Genomic DNA, 22,822 nt, shown 5'->3' with positions numbered 1-22,822 from the left:
TCTCCAGATATAATTTAATCATTTATGCTTATCCATAAATCTACTCATTAGTGTTTGAAACTGATTCAGTTTGTAGTGCTGTATATTAATTTTTATCAGTTAGATTTATAGAACCTTCCTGGCAGTTTTATTGGCCCCAAGTTTTGGCCTCAGTTGCTCCTGATTTTTAGGAGCAACTGGTGTAGAACGGAATATCTTACAAATCGGAATTCTCGGCATTTAGTTTGCTCCAGTTCTAGTCAGTTCGAACAGTTTCACTTTGGAACAGAATTTTTTTTTCAAAAGGGGGCATGTCCGGCCACTTACGCCTGTTTTCAAAGTTTCGGCAGTGAAAACTTACTCCAAACTAACTTAGAATGGAGTAAGTGAAGATTTTTGTACGCTTGAAAAAACCTTGTCTACACTTTAGAAAATCAGGCGTAGGTTACAAATTAGGCATAGGGAACGAGGTGGGGGGGGGGAGGGGGGAGGGGGGGGGGGGGGAAGGGAAGTCATTAAATTCTACAATCAATCCTTAGTTATACTTATACAAATATTATACAAATAAATCCAACCTGAATAAAAATTTATAAGCAAAGAAAAGACTAAATAAACCATAGTTCCTACCTGTGTGAAAGTGCTTCAGGCAGGCCTTTCATGTTGGAGACAGGCAGGGGTGTGGCGTCAGTGTCTCGACGGCAGCGGCAGCAAGCAGCCTTCAAGCTGAGCTGCGGTGCTTGAGGCAGGCCTTCATTCTCTTCGTGGCTGGCCGCGAAAAAGCAACACCGGACGGACTCGAGGCCATTCGGCCATGAGATATCAGCGGCGTCAGTGGCTGGCCAGCAACCGAAGAATCAACAGCGGACCGACGTGAGGCCATTCGGCCATGAGATAGCAGCGGTGTCAGTGGCTGGCCGGCAGCCAAAGAATCGGCACCTGACACACGCAGCTCTTTATGGTGCTTGAGGCCATTCGGCCATGCTTTAGGGGCGGCGTCAGTGGCTGGCCGGCGGCCAAAGAATCAACACCTGACACACGCAGCTCTTTATGGTGCTTGAGGCCATTCGGCCACGCTTTAGGGCGTCAGTGGCTCGACGGCAGCCGAAGATACAGCAGCAGCCTTCGAGCTGTGAGGGGGACTGAGGCCATTTGGACAGGGAGAGGCAGCCACATAGACAGTTTTATATTTAAATTAGCAGAATGGGTGCTGCATTGTCAACACCACGTATTATGCAATGGTTCGCCATCAATTCACTGCATAGGAGAGAATTGATTAGAGCTCACCGCACCAGGAACGTCGTAGCCCGTAGGTTGATGGGCAGGAGACCTTACCCACGTCGACAATATCGAACCAGGCGCTCGTACCTGGACATGAGCGAGGCTGATTGTGTGAAAAGGCTGCGTTTTCGCAGAGAAGTTGTCACTGAGATCTGTGATATGGTGAGAGCAGATTTGCAGGCCAGAAGCAGAACGCCAACTGCCTTGTCTGTTGAAGTGGAGGTAACAGCTGCACTTTCTTTCGATGCCTCGGGATCGTTTCAGGCTACAACTGGAGATGCCATCTCTCAACGTGCAATACATGCCTGCGTTTACCAGGTCACGGCTGCACTGTATGCGCGAAGGAATGACTTCATCAATTTCCCAATGACCGCACAAGCGATCCATGAGAGGACTGTGGGCTTCTTCAGGATTGCCGGCTTCCCAAAGGTACAGGGCTGCATTGATTGTACCCACATAGCCTTGCGAGCACCTGTGGAGGAATCTGAGCAGTACCGAAATAGGAAAGGTTTCCACTCTATCAATGTGCAGCTCGTGTGTGACGACAAGCAGCGCACCATGTCAGTCGATGCGAGATACCCTGGCAGCACCCACGATGCGTTCATCCTACGCAACAGCGTTCTATCTGACATGTTTGAGCAGCAGCCAGAAGGGCAGAGCTGGCTACTGGGAGACAAAGGGTACGGCCTGACCACCTGGCTCATGACGCCCATACGCGTGACACGGACAGAAGCTGACCGTCAATACAACATGGCGCACATTGCGACGCGCAGCATCATTGAGAGGACCATTGGCATATTGAAACAGCGATTCCAATGCCTGGACCATTCCGGAGGACACTTGCTATACTCTCCTCAGATTGTCGGTCATTTCACTGTTGTGTGCTGCATGCTTCATAACTTGGCTATCATGAGGCAGCAGGAGCTGGTAGTGGAACCAGAAGACCCACGTGAGGGTCCAGTGCATGATAGTATTACAGAAGACCAAGATGTGGATGATAACGACAATCAGGAAAGCATGCAAGTGCCTGATGCCGGAGCACGAGGTCGGAGGAGGGCTGTCCATCGTGCCCCTTTAACGATTGCTCGAGCCCTGCGCCAGCAGCTCATCCGTGAACGCTTCAACTACTGATCCCTGAGGGCTCTGCGACCACTTTTGCGTATGGACATGTTTATTCTTTGCAGTTGTTCCTACGTTGTGTTGTGTTAATGGAACATGAAACAGTTTTAATGAAAAAATATTTTATTGAAAAGTTAACATCACTCTAATAAAATATTTGTTGTATCAAACTATACTTTTTAATATGACTCTTGAAGATCACTTAAAAACTTTAAGATCACTTAAAAACTTGTAAAGTTACAAAAGTTACAAAACACTTTTTATGTGAAAAATTTTACACTCAAGATCACTTACACTTCAAGATCACTTTTTAGATGCAAAATTAAATAATTTACAGAATGTGAGAGCATTTACACTATAAGATCACTTGAAAACCCTGAGATCACTTATATGTTGTAAAGTTACAAAACTTACAAAACAGTTTCATTGTGAAAAATCTTACACTCTGAAGAATACTTAAACTTCAGGATCACTTTTTAGGTGCAAAATTAAATAAGATACAAAAAAATGTGAGAGCATTCACACTATAAGATCCCTTAAAAACCATAAGATCCCTTATGTTGTAAAGTTACAAAACTTACAAAACAATTTCAATTTGAAAAACGCTACTACAGCTACATCAAGAACAAGAACAAAAGCAGCAAAGAAAGGCTGCAACCATGTCTCCTCCATATCTCAGTGAATGTTCACTTCCTCATGGGGGTGTCATTTGATTGGCTGGGCTGTGTGCCCTTATTGCAGCAGCTACCTCAACCAGGCCCATCCTGACGGCCTGTGCCGACACTTGCATGCCCGCCCTGATGGCCTGTGCCGTCCTTTGCATGCCCTCCCTGACGGCCTGTGCCGTCGATTGCACTCCCTCGGACATTCCCTCCCTAAGTTCCCGTGTCATTACTGCTATTTCTCCCGTCAGGACCGTCAACTCTTCACCTACTGCATTGACGCCACCGATGAGTGATCGGGTAAGCTCATTGGTCTCCATACCCAATGCCACAACCTGAGTCGCATCTGTTGCACGCTGCATCTCAGGAGAGCGTGTCTCCAATCTCCTTCTCCTCTGCCTGGGTCTGCCTTGTGGCACCACTACACTGGGAGGCGCGGGCACGGACAGTGGGATGCTCGGTGTTGCAAACGGCACCACTACACAGGGAGGCGCAGGCTGGGACTGTGGGACGCTCTGTGTTGCAGACGGCTGAACTGGAGGGAGAGGCTCAGGCTGGAATGGTGGGATGCTCGGTGTTCCAGACGACAGCACTCGAGTGCGAGCCGTGGACTGGGATGTTGGACGAATGGGTGTAAACTGCTCCATGATATCAGCAGCAACACTGGGACCCGAAGCGTCGGAATCAAAACCATAGTAGGTGGAACCAGAACCTATGCGAGAGGGAGGTGCAGGCTGGGACGGTAGTGCACTGACTGTAGAATGCTGCATTATACCAGCAGCACCACTGGGACCCACAACATCGGAAGCGAAACCATGGAAGGTGGAACCAAGACCCATGCTAGGGGTTGAAACTCTGATGCCCCTTGATGGGGGCTCATAAACATTAAATTGGAAGCTCTACCCTGCAGACATTTCAGTCATCGCTGCCATCATCCAGTCTGGATCGTCCGCAGCTGGTTGTACTGGTTCTTGTTCTGTATTCTCAGGATCCTCAGGGTTGGCAGCAGCAGCAGCAGCAGCATCATCATCATCATGTTCTGCAAAATACATCAGAACAGTCAAATGTTTAACAGCAAGGGAGGGGGCCGGATGGGTGGCATGAGTACTCTCACACATAGCAGGCCAGGCAGCAGGTTGATTTAAAGGGCCATGATGCATTTTCAGGACTTACCCTCTTCCTCGCGTGCGGGCCCAGCTTGTGCTTTACCGATTGCTTTTCTCCATGTCCGACTCATCATAGCAGCTACCTTTTGTTCCAAGGGTGTCAGTGGATGCAGATTGGGCACGCCTCCTCCTGTACGAGTTGTTGTGGGCCAATTTCTTCTGCAAAGAGTAAAATATAACTTTTTACAGAGTGTGTCAGTCTGCAAGGTGGGACATACAGATAGCCAGGTTACAATTACGATTAAATTAAAAATGGGAAATATTACTTACACTAACTACTTGACCAAGGTCGTGCCATTTATTTTTACACTGGCTTCCAGATCTCATGGTATGCACCACTGCGCAGTAATCTTCTGCAACTTGGTTCCAGCGTTTCTTCATTTCTTTAGGTAGCACTTTTATGTGACCTCTGTTGCTGGTATCTAGCTCCTGCCATCTCTGCTCAATTACGTTGACTAATATCTCTACTTCCTCATGCAAGAAATTCTTTGTTCTTGGTGGACGTTGATCCATTGCAACGTTGAATTGGCACTCTTATTTCTCAAAACACACAGTCCTTAATTTGCATGCACCAATGCAGCATTGGTTCTGCAAGTTTAGCAGTGAAAAGCTGAACTCACTGATTTCAGCAGGTGATTTATTCAACAGTGCTGCTAAAAGCACTCCCTCACACACAGAAATATCACAAAAATTAAATTACAAGCCTTTGAAGGGGACCAAGAAACAACTCTTCACTTTTTCTCCAGTCCTTTTAAAAATGGCCGAGTGCCAATGTTTGTTTGTTACTGCGCGTGCACGCACGCTCCAACGCGCACGCGCAGGGTTGCCGGCACCACGAAGGTTCATTTAAATTGGACCCGTCCCCCACTACTTCCAGAATCGGCGCGAGTGTTTGGCTCCAACCCCTGCTGAGAAGTGCGCGCCGCACCAAGCAGAGTTAGAGCTCCGAGGAGCCGGAGAATCTCGGAGTTTTTTTTTTTAAGCGCACTTTTAGGCGCGAAGAACAGGTGTCCAGCTCCGAGGTGCGCCGTTTTCGGTTTATAAGTTTAAGCGTTTATAATATAGGGATGTGATATAGTACAGTGAAACATAACCTGAGTACTTAATTATATTCATAAAAGTCATTTTTGATGTTGGTGGACAAGTCTGTTGTCCATTGATGCCATAAAGCTCAAACTCTCTCGTCCAAAATTAAAAATATTTGATATTAAAAAAAACTTCGTCAAAGAGGATAATAAAACAAACGTGTTTAGCAGTTCTGAGGCTGTAATTGATGGCCAACTCAAATATAGAACTGACTCAACATTTCACCACCGCAGCTCCTTTATTGCAATCAGCATTTACTTAAAGCTCCCAGACTTAAATGCTCAGTATTTTTAAAGAAGTTATTAACTATTGATTATGCCGTAGCGATAACTTGCAATTTTGCTAAATAAGCACATCGTGCAGTTTTCCTCTTTACATGTGAATTTTAATAAGAAAATATGTCTGTAATGAAGTTTATCATCCAATGATATGTTGTTATAGCAGAGGCTGTGAAATAATTTGCTTCTATTCTTCAGGCTTGCTTCTGAGAAGGTCCGTGGAGTATTTTCAGATTTCACTCATGACAAAGTAAGTTACTTTTCATATGCAATGATTAGTGTGATTTGAAGCAATCTAACTTAGACTTTTTAAATTAAAATGATTTTATTTTATAATTAAGATTTCAAGAGATGACGCCATTAACAAAATCAGACTTGAAACAGAAGAACAGTTACGAGGTATGATTCATATGTCTTGCTTATTAGAAAGAATGTAAACTATCTGTATGCTCGTGATCAATAGAAGCCAACATTTTGTTGAGCACAATTTTAGCATAGTAGAAAGACACTTGGTACACAATGTTCTATTTAAAGGCTTCAACCAGGTCTCAAACCAGAGATCATTGAATTTTCAGTACTGATTGGTGAAAACATTCTCACTCAAGAAGTAACTGGATGCCATATGATCTATGTGCATCAATATTTGGGCTAGTTTATATCGACTAAAAGGCTGCTAGCATATTCTAGTAGTGGGGATTTTAGTATATGAAAAAAGACCACGGTCCATTTAGTTTGTCTTCTATCATTCAGGTAGTAGAATGGTGTGATAATGGAATTGCTGACTAATCATAGCAATCAAGCTCTATCAATTCGTCTGCAACAGACCCAGACATGATGTGAGGAAAACCCCAGTGGTAGACAGCCTAGGGAACCATAGGTCCAAAGTCACCTGTTCCTTCCAAGCATGCTACATTTACCACGTGTCGTGTCTCGTATTACTCGTATATTGTATCCCAAAATGTTATTTTCTGAAAGAAATCTATCTAATTTGCATTTGAATTAATCAATTCCAACTGCTTCCACTATCTCCATAGGGAGTTTGTTTCATAGATTGACTGCTTGCTCACTGAAATATTGTTTCTACAGATTAGTTTTTAATTTATCCCTGTGTCCTCTGGTCTACATTATCTGGTCCCTTTTGAATCCTAAAAACAGCAATCATATTGGCCCTGAATTCGCGGTTGGTATGAAGACATAGTCTGAGAGTACGCCATCATACCGTCTTTGAAATTGACTGCAAATTTAGGATTTCATGCGCTAAATCCCGAACTTACGATTTGTCTAGTTCCGACTACGCATCTGCTTCCCTGCACATTTCACCTACTCATTCAGATCAATGTGTTGCTGAAAAGTTGGGTTAATTGCCCACCTACTGCGCATTAATGACCCTGAAATTTTTAACGTCTGGTGCAAACAGGCGCATAAGGGGAGGAGGGGGTGAGAAAAATGTAGTACTTTATGCTACAGCTCATAATAATGAGGCACTAGTTCGTGTCTGAGCGGATACAAACTTTGAAAGAAGCTTTGATCTGTTCGAGTTTGAAAAAGGGGCCTTTTCATGTCACCATCTTTGCTGCCCAAAAGCCTTTTGTAGTTTCAGTTTAATTCCCAACTTCTATTTAGATAGGATTTAATTAATTGATTTCCTCCTGTTATCAGATGTTTAAGCTCTCGATTTTAGATTATTTAAATTAATCAAAAGTTAGTTAGTCTAATAAGGGAGAAACAAATTAAATAGGACTAAGACTGGAATTAAAGGTTTGTAATCTTGGTTTGTGTTTTAAGTACTGTTGCAATGAGTGTAATTTATTAATAAAATCGCATTCCTGGTTGCTAAATTATTTAAAATGAGTTCTGGGCAAATTAGCAATCTCCCCTTTCCTGATTGGCTAAGAGTCAGGAAGTGAAAGGAGCACCACACCACGTGGTCCCAGGTTTGCATACGTACAATGGTGTGCTCCTGGGATCAATGGGCCACTACACTACGCACAACTCTGCAGCGTTTGAATGCAACCTTTTGAAGGGGGGTTTGCACGAGGTAAGTGCAGATTTCGTTCGGATGTCGGCAGTGAACTCCTTAGCTACACCGCCGACCGCAAATTCAGGCCCATTATTTCCCTGGAACTTTTTCATCACAAAGTTCCTTTCTTAAAGAAAGTTTTGCTGCTTTAATTCTTTGGGCTTTAAAGTATTCTCTGATCTAATAACAGCCCTCTAATGTGTTCCTAAATCTGCAAAACAATATTTCATTTCATTTTCTCTTGTAGATACATTTTCTGAGGCTGAACCATATGAAGTAATGGAGGCATTTAATGTAGTTTCCAAAGAAGTTTTTAGAAATATTATCATGAATGAATATCTACGGTAAGAAATGTCTTCAATTGTTGGTTATTTTAGTTTACTGCATTATATTATGTTCTAAAGAGTAATTTTTGTTGGGGTAAAAATATTTTTTATTGCTGCATAGTTGTACCCAAAAGGTTTTAGAAATGAAATAGTTCACCGCTCTATATTGAAGAGTCAATCCAGGGCTCCCAGGAGTTCAACCTCATTGTATTTTCCTTTTTAATAATAGAAACACGTATTCGTTGGTTGAAGTATGGCAGATTACAGCTCATAAGTATCGTAATGGTATGCCATATAAATGGTAATGTCTTGAAAATGGTTCTACAACTGGTGTGATACAAGCAGTATATAACACATTTTATAAATCCACCTAAAGATCAATGTGCTGTCATTGAGATCTACTGACCTAATATAGAGCTTCATTGGTCATGTCACTAGTTATGACAATTGTATCACTCTGGTGACATAGTAACTAGCCTGTGTTTTACACTCTTTCTGTTAGTAATATGTTTCATTCATGCTAAACTCAATGAGTTTTTGGCTCTGGACTCGTTCACTGAGAACTTGGTACAGCTTTCTTAACTTTTAACAGTTATTTTGGTTGGTTGTGAGTGAGTTAATGGACCAGGCTTGTGACTTCAGATCCCCAAATATGAGTTCCAGTTTTTGCCTTTGTCAGCAGTAGACACACTTAGCAGAAGTGAGGTACTGCCCCTTCAGGCTAATAAAATAGAAAGGGGTGTCACCGTAGAAGATTTTTTGCACATCTTCTGCCAAATAATTTTTAAATGGCATTGCATATAACTTGAGAGATCATCTGCTTTTGCACTTGGCCAAGGAATAGCTTGTGTTACAATGAGGTGACACTGACAATAAATGATGGGGTATGGTAGTGGTTTTGTTATGGACTAGCAATCCCACCATGACAAATTGTGAAATTGAATTCAATAAATCTGGCACCAGTAAAAAGACTATGAAAGGTGCTGGATTTCTGTAAAAACCCAACTGGTTCACTAATGGCTTCTGGGGAAGGGAACCTGTCACTGGTCTGATCTACACATGATTCTAATCCCACCCTACATGGTTGACTCTTAATGTCCTCGGTCCCATAGCCCAAAAGCAAATCAGAGAATAATAATTTAAAAAGAAAGATACCATAGGATTCTAAAACTAGGTGTAATATTAATCATTGTGGCCACCATCATTGTTTGATGTTCATCACCCTGCGAATTTGTCAGTAGAAATTAACTCCAGTATTGGCACTGAACAACAATGTGTTTGGAATTACAAATTTGTAACACAAGACCTTGGGTGATTGTTTTGTCTGAGCTGGATTTCAACCCAGGTTTCGTAGTTGAAAGTACAGTTTGTACAAGCCTCGTGCCACACCCACTCTTCAAACTGCTGCTTTCATTACTAAATGGTTTGGTTAACCCTTTGAGTCCTTGGCATACAGTTGAATTTATCAGAAAGGAGTTGTGTATTTTATCATGTAACAGGATAAAATTGACTCTGAATTTTAGTGAATGTTATCAAGTAAAAATTAAAATATAAAGAACTGATTCATAGTAGTCTGAGAGTTGCAACCTTAGTTGTGATGTTGAAATGCTATTTAAATCTTAAAAGCTTAAGAACCTTCCATTATATTATAGGTGTGATGGTAGAGACTTGAGAGCTCTTAGGAACATTAATTGTGAAGTTGATATGTATAAGCCTCTTCATGGATCTGCATTGTTTCAGAGGGGACAGACACAGGTACTGAATAAACTTAACTAAAATTGCATCCTTGAGAAAAGTATACTTTTGCTAATACCCTGTATGCGCATGCCAACTGTAAGATCTGTTTTTTTTTAATGTGCAGTCTACTCTTCATTCAAAGTTACTCAATTTGAATTTTTGAGCACTAAGTTTTCACTTTGCTGCATTACTTATGTTAACTTGAATTTGTGGATAATGTGAAGGTTTTTTAAGTACAAAAAGACTTTGAATTATTAAGAGTAAACCGTATACAGGATTATGCTATAGTTATTGTTCAATCTACCGTTATAAAATCTTTTTACTGGCTTTAGCAAATGTATTGTTGCATAATACTTTAGCCAAATCAACCACATGGGTATTGTCTTGCTGCAGTCAATAAAAAAAATTGATTTTTTTTTCATTGCAGGTGGTATCCTTGAACTGTAACATAACATTATTTTGACTCTCTTAATGGCTCAGTAAGTTCATCCAGATTGGCTAAACCATAGATACTATGAGGCTCCCATTACAGTTTGTGGTGATCTCTGAGGACAGTGGAGAGCTGCTACAATTAAGCTTAACTCCAAACTGCTGGGATTTAGGAAGCTAGGAGTTAAATTTAAAAAGTAGGACCTCAAAGGTAGTAATCTCAGGATTGCTACCAGTGCCACATGCAAGTCAGAGTAGGAATAGCAGGACAGTTAAGATGAATACGTGGTTTGGGGAATGGTGCAAGAGGGAGGGATTCAAATTCCTGGGACATTGGAACCGGTTCTAGGGGAGGTGGGACCAGTACAAACCGGATGATCTGCACCTGGGCAGGACTGGAACCAATGTCCCAGGGGGAGTGTTTGTTAGTGTTGTTGGGGAGGATTTAAACTAATAGGGCAGGGGGATGGGAACCTATGCAGGGAGACAGAGGGAAGTAAAATGGGGTCAGAAGCAAAAGGTATAAAGGAAAAAAATAAAAGTAGAGGCAGAAAAATCCAAGGCAAAAATCAAAAAGGACCACATTACAACATAATTCTAAAAGGACAAAGAATGTTAAAAAAAACAAGCCTGAAGGCTCTGTGTCTCAATGCGAGGAGCATTCGTAATCAGGTGGATGAATTAACTGCGCAGATAGCTGTTAACGGATATAATGTAATTGGGATTACGGAGACATAGCTCCAGGGTGACCAAGGCTGGGAACTCAACATCCAAGGATATTCAATATTCAGGAAAGATAGACTGAAAGGAAAAGGAGGTAGGGTAGTATTGCTGGTTAAACAGGAGATTAATGCAATAGTAAGGAAGGACATTAGCGTGGATGAGGTGGAATCTGTATGGGTAGAACTGGAACACCAAAGGGCAGAAAACGCTAGTGGGAGTTGTGTACAGACCACCAAACAGTCATAGAGAGGTTGGGGATGCATCAAACAGGAAATTAGGGATGCGTGCAATAAAGGTACAGCAGTCATCATGGGTGACTTTAATCTACATATAGATTGGGCTAACCAAACTGGTAGCAATACGGTGGAGGAGGATTTCCTGGAGTGTATAAGGGATGGTTTTCTAGACCAATATGTCGAGGAACCAACGAGAGAGCTGGCCATCCTAGACTGGGTGTTGTGTAATAAGAGATGATTAATTAGAAATCTTGTTGTGCGAGGCCCCTTGGGGAAGAGTGACCATAATATGGTAGAATTCTTCATTTAAGATGGAGAGTGCCACAGTTAATTCAGAGACTAGAGTCCTGAACTTAAAGAAAGATTACTTCGACAGTATGAGACGTGATTTGGCTAGGATAGACTGGTGAATGATACTTAAAGGGTTCATGGTGGATAGGCATTGGCAGACATTTAAAGATAGCATGGATGAACTTCAACAATTATACATCCCTGTCTGGCGTAAAAATAAAATGGGGAAGGTGGCTCAACCGTGGCTAACAAGGGAGATTAGTGATAGTGTTAAATCCAAGGAAGAGGCATATAAATTGGCCAAAAAAACAGCAAACCTGAGGACTGGGAGAAATTTAGAGTTCAGCAGAGGAGGACAAAGGGTTTAATTAGTAGGGGGGAAATAGAATATGAGAGTAAGCTTGCAGGGAACATAAAAACTGACTACAAAAGCTTCGAAAGATACGTGAAGAGAAAAAGATTACTGAAGACAAATATAGGTCCCATAGAATCAGAATCAGGTGAATTTATAATGGGGAACAAAGAAATGGCAGACCAGTTGAACAAATATTTTGGTTCTGTCTTCACTAAGAAAGACACAAATAACCTTCCAAGGAAATATTAGGGGACCGAGGTTCTAGTGAGAAGGAGGAACTAAATGAAATCCTTATTAATCAGAAAATTGTGTTAGGAAAATTGATGGGATTGAAGACCGATAAATCCCCAGGGCCTGATAGTCTGCATCCCAGAGTACTTAAGGAAGTGGCCCTAGAAATAGTGGATGCATTGGTGGTCATTTTCCAACATTCTATAGATTCTGGATCAGTTCCTATGGACTGGAGGGTAGCTAATGTAACACTACTTTTTAAAAAAAGGAGGGAGAGAGAAAACGGAATTGTCAGCCTGACATCGGTAGTGGGGAAAATGTTGGAATCAATTATTAAAGATGTACTAACAGCGCATTTGGAAAGCAGTGACAGAATCGGTCCAAATCAGCATGGATTTATGAAAGGGAAATCATGCTTGACAAATCTTCTAGAATTTTTTGAGGATGTAACTAGTAGAGTGGACAAGGGGGAGCCAGTGGATGCGGTATAGTTAGACTTTCATAAGACTTTTGACAAGGTCCTACACTAGATTAGTGTGCAAAATTAAAGCACATGGTATTGGGGGTAATGTATTGACGTGGATAGAGAACTGGTTGGCAGACAGGAAGCAAAGAGTAGGAATAAACTGGTCCTTTTCAGAATGGCAGGCAATGACGAGTGGGGTACCACAAGGTTCAGTGCTGGGACCCCAGCTATTTACAATATATATTAATGATTTAGACGAAGGAATTGAATGTTTGCAGTTTGCAGATGACACTAAGCTGGGTGGCAGTGTGAGCTGTGAGGGGAATGCTAAGAGACTGCAGGGTGACTTGGACAGGCTAGATGAGTGGGCAAATACATGGCAGATGCGGTATAATGTAGATAAGTGTGAGGTTATCCACTTTGGTGGTAAAAACAGGAAGGCAGATTATTATCTGAATGGTGATAGATTAGTAAAAGGGGAGGTGCAACGAGACCTGGGTGTCATGGTTCATCAGTCATTGAAAATTGGCATACAGGTACAGCAGGCGGTGAAGAAGGCAAATGGCATGTTGGCCTTCATAGCGAGAGGATTTGAGTATAGGAACAGGGAGGTCTTACTACAGTTGTACAGGGCCTTGGTGAGGCCACACCTTGAATATTGTGTACAGTTTTGGTCTCCTAATCTGAGGAAGGACATTCTTGCTATTGAGCAAGTGCAACGAAGGTTCACCAGACTGATTCCCGGGATGACACGACTGACATATTAAGAAAGACTGGATCGACTCGGCTTATATTCAATGACATTTAGAAGAATGAGAGGGGATCTCATAGAAACATATGAAATTCTGACGGGATTGGACAGGTTAAATGCAGGAAGAATGTTCCTGATGTTGGGGAAGTCCAGAACCAGGGGTCACAATCTAAGGATAAGGGGTAAGCTATTTAGGACCAAGATGAGGAGAAACTTCTTCACCCAGAGAGTTGTGAGCATGTGGAATTCTCTACCACAGAAAGTTGTTGAGGCCAGTTCGTTAGATATATTCAAAAGGGAGTTAGATGTAACCCTTACGGCTGAAGGGATCAAGGGGTATGGAGAGAAAGCAGGAATGGGGTACTGAAGTGCATGATCATATTGAATGGTGATCCACTCGAATGACCTACCCCTGCACTTATTTTCTATGTTTCTATGAATGGACAATCACCCAAGGCTCATGCTCTGGTTAGTTACTCAACAACTCTAGCTGGATGTGTGCTTGTCTGGGTGTTGTATCAGGCTTGGTTGTGGCGCTGCCTCTGTTAGAATTGCTGGATTATACTCCTAAAGTGAAGAATGCTACTTTGGTGAGATACCAGAGGACTACTAGCACCTATTGCACCCTGTAAGATTTCACGTCTTCAGGACAGCATGGTAGAAAATTGGTGAGGCGAAAAGATCATGTTTCGAGAAATTGCAACAAAGTATATATGTTGTGTTCATACAAGTTCTTACTTGAGGTACCACAAATATAGTCTTCATAAGAGTTTCTTTTCTTTCTAGGTTCTTTGTACTGTAACCTTTGATTCCATAGAATCAAGTGTAAAAACTGATCTTATCACCACTCTTATAAGGTAAGTCATGCAAATGCATCTCACAGTGTTCTGTTTCACTATACCTGAAAAATTGCATTTCACCTAACTTGTGTATAAAATGTGCAGTGTGTTAGATTCAGAGATTATAAAACATTAGCCAGGTTACTAATAAAAAATGTAATTGAAACATTCTTTTGGTGAAGGGGACAGGGCACAATTTTTTATTTTTTAAACGCTCTTTGCAATAGGTTCAGATTGTTTTATTTTTTGAGTTAGGAATAAAGTTCCGAAACTTAGTTGCTTTTTTCTCTCTCATCTACGCTCCACCCATCCTCCCCGCCCCCTCCCCCAAACTTTATTCAAAGCCTCTGGTTTTTAGGCACCATACTTAGGAGGGCAAGACTGTCAGTCAAGGATCTTAAAGAGGACTGTCGATGCTGAAATGTGCTACCAACTGACAAATATTTTTGCATACCTCTGTGATTCAATCCTGAGCTTGTGTAAACTGTGATTCAATCCTGAGCCTGTGTAAACTGTAGCTTTAACTGATCCTAGTAATCATATTTTATAAAGTTTAACATTTCTGGGTCTTGAAGATGGCTCTGGATCAGAAATGTTAACTGGTCGGTTTTCTCCACATGGGGATAGAAGTAGGTCATTCAGCCCCTCAAGCCTGTTCTGCCATTCAATTATATCATGGCTAATCTGTATCTTAACTCCATCTACCCGCCTTTGATCCCTATCTCTTGATATCCTTACCTAACAAAAATCTATCGATCTCAGTCTTGAAAATTTCAATTAATACAGCATCCACAACCTTTTTGGGGAGTGATTTCCAGTTCTGAGATTTGTTGGTGATGCTCTTTACATTGTTATAATGACCGTTTATAGAGTTCTTTATATTATCTTTATTGCTTTTTATACTCTGACCTTTGCTCTCAACCCTTTTTCTTATCTGAATGTTACTGTTGTTTCTACCCGAACTCTCCCTCCACTTTATTGGTTCAAAGTACTTTCTGCAGCCCTATTCTTTCCGCTTGGGTCTTAGTCCCAGGTCGGTTCAGGTGCAACCTGTCCCAATGGTATAGCTCCTTCCTGAAATGGAACCCCTCTTTCCCACACCTGTCTTTCAGCCACACATTTGCTTTCCTAATCTGTTTATCTTTATGCAATCAGTACATGGCTCTGGTAGTAATCTGTATATTGCCACCCTCAAGGTCCAGTTTTTAAATTTACCTCCTAGCTCCTGATATTCCCTTAGCAGGCCTTTGACGGAAGGGTTGAGAACCAGAGTACACAGATTTAACGTGATTCAACGCAGCAACTGGTTATGATCTGGAATGCACTGCCTAAAAGGGTGGAGGAGACGGATTCAGTCGTGGCTTTAAAAGGGGAATTAGATAAGTATCTGAAGGGGGGGAAAAAAATTGCAGGACTGCGGAGAAAGGGACTACCTGAAGTGCTCTTGCAGAGAGCCAGCACGGGCTTTGGCCGAATGGCCTCCTACTGTGCTGTAATGATTCTATGGTCCTCCCTGTTTCTTCCTATTTCATTGGTCCATGTACGACAACAACTAGTTCTTCCCCCTCCCTTTCCGAATTACTTTCCAGCCACTTCAAGATATCCCTTACCCTGGCAACGCACTCTTCTGAGCTATTGATCATTACTGCAGAGGCCCCCCCCCCCCCCCAACTTGATGTTACTTGATTTGACACTGCAGCTTCTCTTCTGCTTTCAAATTCCCATTTTTCCCTATTTTGGGTTTTGTTACAGAATCAAATATTCAGCCTGCTCTCACTATGGAGCCCTTTGTATACACATTTCTTAAGACCAAGTTGGTTAAGATTAATGTATGTAAGATCAATTCCCTGTATGTTGTAATCACACAGCAAAAAGGTCAAATTCGCCAAAGAATAATCTCCGATAACGGCAATGGTTTTTTATTCACTATTCTTTACTAAGGAATTGTACTTCACATCCATTGTAACTTTGAAAATAATGGGGAAGTGGTGATAGATCATATTAGCAGCAGAATTTAATTGAGGTTGGCTCCCCTCTTTGACTGTCTGCACTCATTGGGTGAATACTGCTGATTTTGGATCGAACTACTGGGTGGATTGTCTCATTGTGAGTGCTGGAACTCTGATTAGAGGGAGACAAGAATACTGACACCAGTCCTACCTTGAAAGAGATCACCTAATCTCGGGTGTCAGCTTATGGCAATGGTCTGTCCTGTCTCAGAAGGACAAAAAGCAGTCCCGCCATGTACGAGTTTGCATCCCGGTTCAATAGGGGAGCGAGCAGAAAAAGGGAATAGTATAAAAATAATGAAAAACAGAAAGAATACCCGGATCCACTGTCAGCGGGCCGGGGTGATACTGATTAATCAACAGTACTTTTGTTCTGAATTGGAGACGTTTTTAATAGAGGGTTGTTAGGATATAGAATGCCATACCAGAAACAGTAGTGGAATCAGAATCCATAATTTTAAAAGGAAAATGATAAGTATTTGAAAAAGACTTGAGAAATGTGGCTTTTCAGCTTTGTCTGAGAGGTGATCTTGGAGGTATAAAAGATAGTAAAGTTAAATCTGGAAAATTACTTTAAACTAAATTGTGAGAAAAGGACAAGGGGACACAGGTTCAAACTAGTAAATGGTAAATATAAGATTGATGTGAGGAAGTTGTTCCCACAAACAACAACAGCAGTAACATCATGCAATATAACATCTTTTACCATTATGTCACTGAAGCACGTCTAAACATTTTTTTAATCATGTAAAATGGACGTTCAGACAAAGAACATATTGGGAGGGATGACCCAAAATTTGGTCGAAGAGGTGGGTTTTAGGGAAAGGCTTAAGGAGGAGTGCTAGTGGAGGGGTCTAGAGAGGTAATTCCAGAACATGGGACTTTGGCAACCTTGCCCTCAGCTGTCTATGGTGGGGTGAAGGGAGGATGCACAAAAGGCCACAGTCAGAATAAGAGTTTGGGGAGGGGGTTGTAAGGCTGCAGGAAGTTAGAGCTAGGGAAGGCCAAGGTCATGAAGGGATTTAAACATAAGGATGAGAACTTTAACTTTAAGGCATTGGGGGACCTGAAGCCGGTGTGCAGGTAAGCAAAGTCCAGGTGAGTGAGACTTGCTGTTGGATAGGATACAGACAGTGGCGTTTTGGATGAGCCGAAGTTTATGGAGGTTGGAGAATGGGAGGCCAGCCAGGAGAACATGGAATCATTGCTGAGAGTACGGCGTTTGTGGCGGGTGCTGAAGATGATGGTTCAGTCATCCGGAGGTAGACTTTCCTCTTCATTTTTGGCGGTTTTCTCGGCGGTACTGCTCTTTTTCGGCAGAGAACCACCCGGCAAAAGTTTCCACTTTATTTTTTTTAAAGTTCCGCTGACATTTTCAAACTACCACTGGGGAGCAGACCACCTGCGTGCACCGCCGAGAAAACTGCCACTGTCCAAGTTTTGCCTCAGCGGTGACCCGTAGGTAAGATCGACAAAATCATCCACGAAAAGCTGCCGGAACAGGATGGTAAGTAAGTACCCTGCAAAGAGAAAGGTAAGTTAAAGGTTTTTTTTATAATAAAATTCTTTCACGACGATTGTTAAAAAGGGTCTTGAGAATGTTTTCTAAATTTTTATTTTTTGTTTCATTTGAAAACATTTTTTTTTAAAGTTTTTTTCCCCCTCCCTAGGCCCAACATAGCTTCGGTCTAAATTTGAGTACTTACTGCCCATTCTGGTTAAGAACCGCCCACTTTGCCGTTTAACCGCTGAGAATCTACGTGTAAGATCCATTTTCTCGCCAGGCGGTATTTTTTCACTTTTTTATGGAATTTTTCGGCAGCTTTATTTGAAAAATCTTAGCAGTCTTTTTTGGGCGGCAATCCAGTGGTGGGGGGCTTTACGGAAAGTCTAGCCCCCATTGTTTAGCTGGAAGAAATTGCAGCTTGTCAAAGAATGAATATCAGACAAGTTATTTGACAATACGGAGGTGGTGAACAGATCGAGAGAGGTAGAACTGGGTGTGTCAGTGTACATGTGGAATCTGACAGCATATCTGCAAATGATGCCGCCAAGGGGCAGCATGTAGAGGACAGGACCAAGGACAGATCATTGGGGACTCCAAAGATAACAAGGAAGGAAGAGAAGCCATTGCTGGAGATGCTCTGGGTATGATCGATTGGTAAGAGTGGAACCAAGCAAGAGCAATTCCACTGAGCTGGACAGTAAACTAAGGGCATTGGAGGTGGATGGTGTGATCGACCATGTCAAAGAATACAGGAAGGGATTGTGCACCATGATCACAAGTCACAAAGGATGTAATTTGGGGCTTTGGTTAATACTGTTTCAGTGTTGTGGCAAGGATGGGAACAGGATTGGAAAATTCAAACATGAGTTGCGGGAAATATGTAAATGGATTTGGGAGGTGACAATACATTCAAGGACTTTGGAGAGGAAAGGGAGGTTGGAGTTGAGACGGTAGTTTGCAAGGTCCGAAGATGAACACCTGGGACCCAAGTTTCGAGCCGCGCCTAGAACGGCGCAGCCCCGACCTGGACGCCCGTTTTTCACGCCACAAAGTGCGCCTAAAAAAACTTACCTATTCTCCGGCTTCCTGCAGGCCCTCTGGAGCCAGGCGCGGCGCAGCATAAGCTGTAGGGGGCGGTGCTAGGTCCCTGCGCTGAAAACAGTGCCGGGACCTCTGCACATGCGCGCTACAGTGGGCGCGCATGTGCAGTAGCTCCAGGCGCCCAAAACTGTGTGGGAGAGGCCCAAAGCACGCAGCCCCTAGCCCTGGCCGAATGGCCTCACTGGGGCTGCGTGCATAAGGCTGCCTCCCACGCCCAGCTCCTGCTTCCTCTCGACACAACCCGACTCGACTCCCACTCCCCCTCCCCGCCCCGACCCAACACCGACACCGACCCGACTCCCGCTCCCCCCCCCGCCCCCGGACCAGACCCGACCCGACCCCCGGACTGGACCCGACCCGCGCTCCCCCACCCACCCCCCACCACCCGACCTGACCTCTCTCCCCCTCCCTCCCTCCCCCCCCGACCCGAACCGACCTCCCTCCCACCACACCCCCAACCCGACCCGCGCTCCCGACCTGACCTCCCGACCCCCGACACGAACCAACCCGACCCAATCCAACCTCCCTCTGCCCCCCCGACCCGACCCGCGCTCCCTCCCTCTCCCCCACCCGAACCAACCCGACCTCCCTCCTCCCTCCCCCCCCCCCCCCCGGACCTGACCCGTGCTCCCCCCGACCTGACCCGACCCAACGTCACCAACCTGTAAATCTGGTGCTGGGGGCGGGCACTGCCCGTAGTCTTGGGCCCGGCCCGTTCAGTCTCCCTCTCCCTCCCCACCCTTCTCCTTTCCCCCCCCCCCCTTCTCCTTTCCCCCCCCCCTTCTCCTTTCCCCCCCCCCCTTCTCCTTTCCCCCTCCCCTTCTCCTTTCCCTCCCCCCTTCTCCTTTCCCTCCCCCCTTCTCCTTTCCCTCCCCCCTTCTCCTTTCCCTCCCCCCTTCTCCTTTCCCTCCCCCCTTCTCCTTTCCCTCCCCCCTTCTCCTTTCCCTCCCCCCTTCTCCTTTCCCTCCCCCCTTCTCCTTTCCCTCCCCCCTTCTCCTTTCCCTCCCCTCTTCTCCTTTCCCTCCCCCCTTCTCCTTTCCCTCCCCCCTTCTCCTTTCCCTCCCCCCTTCTCCTTTCCCTCCCCCCTTCTCCTTTCCCTCCCCCCTTCTCCTTTCCCTCCCCCCTTCTCCTTTCCCTCCCCCCTTCTCCTTTCCCTCCCCCCTTCTCCTTTCCCTCCCCCCTTCTCCTTTCCCTCCCCCCTTCTCCTTTCCCTCCCCCCTTCTCCTTTCCCTCCCCCCTTCTCCTTTCCCTCCCCCCTTCTCCTTTCCCTCCCCCCTTCTCCTTTCCCTCCCCCCTTCTCCTTTCCCTCCCCCCTTCTCCTTTCCCTCCCCCCTTCTCCTTTCCCTCCCCCCTTCTCCTTTCCCTCCCCCCTTCTCCTTTCCCTCCCCCCTTCTCCTTTCCCTCCCCCCTTCTCCTTTCCCTCCCCCCTTCTCCTTTCCCTCCCCCCTTCTCCTTTCCCTCCCCCCTTCTCCTTTCCCTCCCCCCTTCTCCTTTCCCTCCCCCCTTCTCCTTTCCCTCCCCCCTTCTCCTTTCCCTCCCCCCTTCTCCTTTCCCTCCCCCCTTCTCCTTTCCCTCCCCCCTTCTCCTTTCCCTCCCCCCTTCTCCTTTCCCTCCCCCCTTCTCCTTTCCCTCCCCCCTTCTCCTTTCCCTCCCCCCTTCTCCTTTCCCTCCCCCCTTCTCCTTTCCCTCCCCCCTTCTCCTTTCCCTCCCCCCTTCTCCTTTCCCTCCCCCCTTCTCCTTTCCCTCCCCCCTTCTCCTTTCCCTCCCCCCTTCTCCTTTCCCTCCCCCCTTCTCCTTTCCCTCCCCCCTTCTCCTTTCCCTCCCCCCTTCTCCTTTCCCTCCCCCCTTCTCCTTTCCCTCCCCCCTTCTCCTTTCCCTCCCCCCTTCTCCTTTCCCTCCCCCCTTCTCCTTTCCTCCCCCCTTCTCCTTTCCCTCCCCCCTTCTCCTTTCCCTCCCCCCTTCTCCTTCCTCCCCCTTCTCCTTTCCCTCCCCCTTCTCCTTTCCCTCCCCCCTTCTCCTTTCCCTCCCCCCTTCTCCTTTCCCTCCCCCCTTCTCCTTTCCCTCCCCCCTTCTCCTTTCCCTCCCCCCTTCTCCTTTCCTCCCCCCTTCTCCTTTCCCTCCCCCCTTCTCCTTTCCCTCCCCCTTCTCCTTGTCCCTCCCCCCTTCTCCTTTCCCTCCCCCCTTCTCCTTTCCCTCCCCCCTTCTCCTTTCCCTCCCCCCTTCTCCTTTCCCTCCCCCCTTCTCCTTTCCCTCCCCCCTTCTCCTTTCCCTCCCCCCTTCTCCTTTCCCTCCCCCCTTCTCCTTTCCCTCCCCCCTTCTCCTTTCCCTCCCCCCTTCTCCTTTCCCTCCCCCCTTCTCCTTTCCCTCCCCCCTTCTCCTTTCCCTCCCCCCTTCTCCTTTCCCTCCCCCTTCTCCTTTCCCTCCCCCCTTCTCCTTTCCCTCCCCCTTCTCCTTTCCCTCCCCCCTTCTCCTTTCCCTCCCCCCTTCTCCTTTCCCTCCCCCCTTCTCCTTTCCCTCCCCCCTTCTCCTTTCCCTCCCCCCTTCTCCTTTCCCTCCCCCCTTCTCCTTTCCCTCCCCCCTTCTCCTTTCCCTCCCCCTTCTCCTTTCCCTCCCCCCTTCTCCTTTCCCTCCCCCCTTCTCCTTTCCCTCCCCCCTTCTCCTTTCCCTCCCCCCTTCTCCTTTCCCTCCCCCCTTCTCCTTTCCCTCCCCCCTTCTCCTTTCCCTCCCCCCTTCTCCTTTCCCTCCCCCCTTCCCCTTCTCCTCCCCCCTTCCCCTTCTCCTCCCCCCTTCCCCTTCTCCTCCCCCTTCCCCTTCTCCTCCCCCCTTCCCCTTCTCCTCCCCCCTTCCCCTTCTCCTCCCCCCATCCCCTTCTCCTCCCCCCATCCCCTTCTCCTCCCCCCTTCCCCTTCTCCTCCCCCCTTCCCCTTCTCCTCCCCCCTTCCCCTTCTCCTCCCCCCTTCCCCTTCTCCTCCCCCCTTCCCCTTCTTCTCCCCCCTTCCCCTTCTCCTCCCCCCATCCCCTTCTCCTCCCCCCTTCCCCTTCTCCTCCCCCCTTCCCCTTCTCCTCCCCCCCTTCCCCTTCTCCTCCCCCCCTTCCCCTTCTCCTCCCCCCTTCCCCTTCTCCTCCCCCCTTCCCCTTCTCCTCCCCCCTTCCCCTTCTCCTCCCCCCTTCCCCTTCCCCTTCTCCTCCCCCCTTCCCCTTCCCCTTCTCCTCCCCCCTTCCCCTTCTCCTCCCCCCTTCCCCTTCCCCTTCTCCTCCCCCCTTCCCCTTCCCCTTCTCCTCCCCCCTTCCCCTTCTCCTCCCCCCTTCCCCTTCTCCTCCCCCCTTCCCCTTCTCCTCCCCCCTTCCCCTTCTCCTCCCCCCTTCCCCTTCTCCTCCCCCCTTCCCCTTCTCCTCCCCCCTTCCCCTTCTCCTCCCCCCTTCCCCTTCTCCTCCCCCCTTCCCCTTCTCCTCCCCCCTTCCCCTTCTCCTCCCCCCTTCCCCTTCTCCTCCCCCCTTCCCCTTCTCCTCCCCCCTTCCCCTTCTCCTCCCCCCTTCCCCTTCTCCTCCCCCCTTCCCCTTCTCCTCCCCCCTTCCCCTTCTCCTCCCCCCTTCCCCTTCTCCTCCCCCCTTCCCCTTCTCCTCCCCCCTTCCCCTTCTCCTCCCCCCTTCCCCTTCTCCTCCCCCCTTCCCCTTCCCCTTCTCCCCTCTGCCTCCCTCTCTCCCCCTCTGCCTCCCTCTCTCCCCCTCTGCCTCCCTCTCTCCCCCTCTGCCTCCCTCTCTCCCCCTCTGCCTCCCTCTCTCCCCCTCTGCCTCCCTCTCTCCCCCTCTGCCTCCCTCTCTCCCTCTACCCCCCGCCTCCCCCTCCCCTCGCTGTCAGAAACACAGACACTGACAGACAGAGAGTGAGAGACACACAGACAGACAGACAGAGAGATAGAGACACTGACAGAGACACACTGGGGGGGCCGTCCCAGCACGCTGTTGGAGGGCTCCCGGTGCTGCAGTCAGTAAGTAGAAAATGTTTTATTTATTGATTTTTTTTTTTAATTATTTCTTATTAATTGGTTTATTGGTTGATTTATTGATATTTTTATCATTTATTATTGATGATGGCTCTTTATTTGTAAAAGTGAAGTGTTTAATGTTTGTAAACTTCCCTTTAACCCCCCCCCCCCCCCCCCATTCCCTACGCCTGATTTGTAACCTACGTCTGATTTTCTAAAGTGTAGACAAGGATTTTTCGAGCGTACA

The 22,822-nt window shown here is 46.3% G+C and overlaps 1 protein-coding gene across 2 annotated transcripts in view; it reads left to right on the top strand.

The window, feature by feature from the left end:
- pnpt1 (polyribonucleotide nucleotidyltransferase 1, mitochondrial) overlaps positions 1–22,822 on the top strand; it is a 92,864-nt gene that overhangs the window by 28,383 nt on the left and 41,659 nt on the right. For both annotated transcript variants that reach the window (XM_070889601.1, XM_070889602.1), the window contains exons 10-14: positions 5,767–5,818; positions 5,910–5,967; positions 7,836–7,932; positions 9,567–9,669; positions 13,920–13,990. In XM_070889601.1, the coding sequence (XP_070745702.1) occupies positions 5,767–5,818; positions 5,910–5,967; positions 7,836–7,932; positions 9,567–9,669; positions 13,920–13,990 (381 nt within the window). The remainder of the gene's footprint in view (positions 1–5,766; positions 5,819–5,909; positions 5,968–7,835; positions 7,933–9,566; positions 9,670–13,919; positions 13,991–22,822) is intronic.

Source organism: Pristiophorus japonicus, chromosome 9, assembly GCF_044704955.1.
Source record: "Pristiophorus japonicus isolate sPriJap1 chromosome 9, sPriJap1.hap1, whole genome shotgun sequence".
In the NCBI taxonomy this organism is placed as follows: Eukaryota; Metazoa; Chordata; class Chondrichthyes; family Pristiophoridae; genus Pristiophorus; species Pristiophorus japonicus.
The sequence above is the reverse complement of the archived record's forward strand: the minus strand, read 5'-3'. Positions and strand labels throughout refer to the sequence as shown.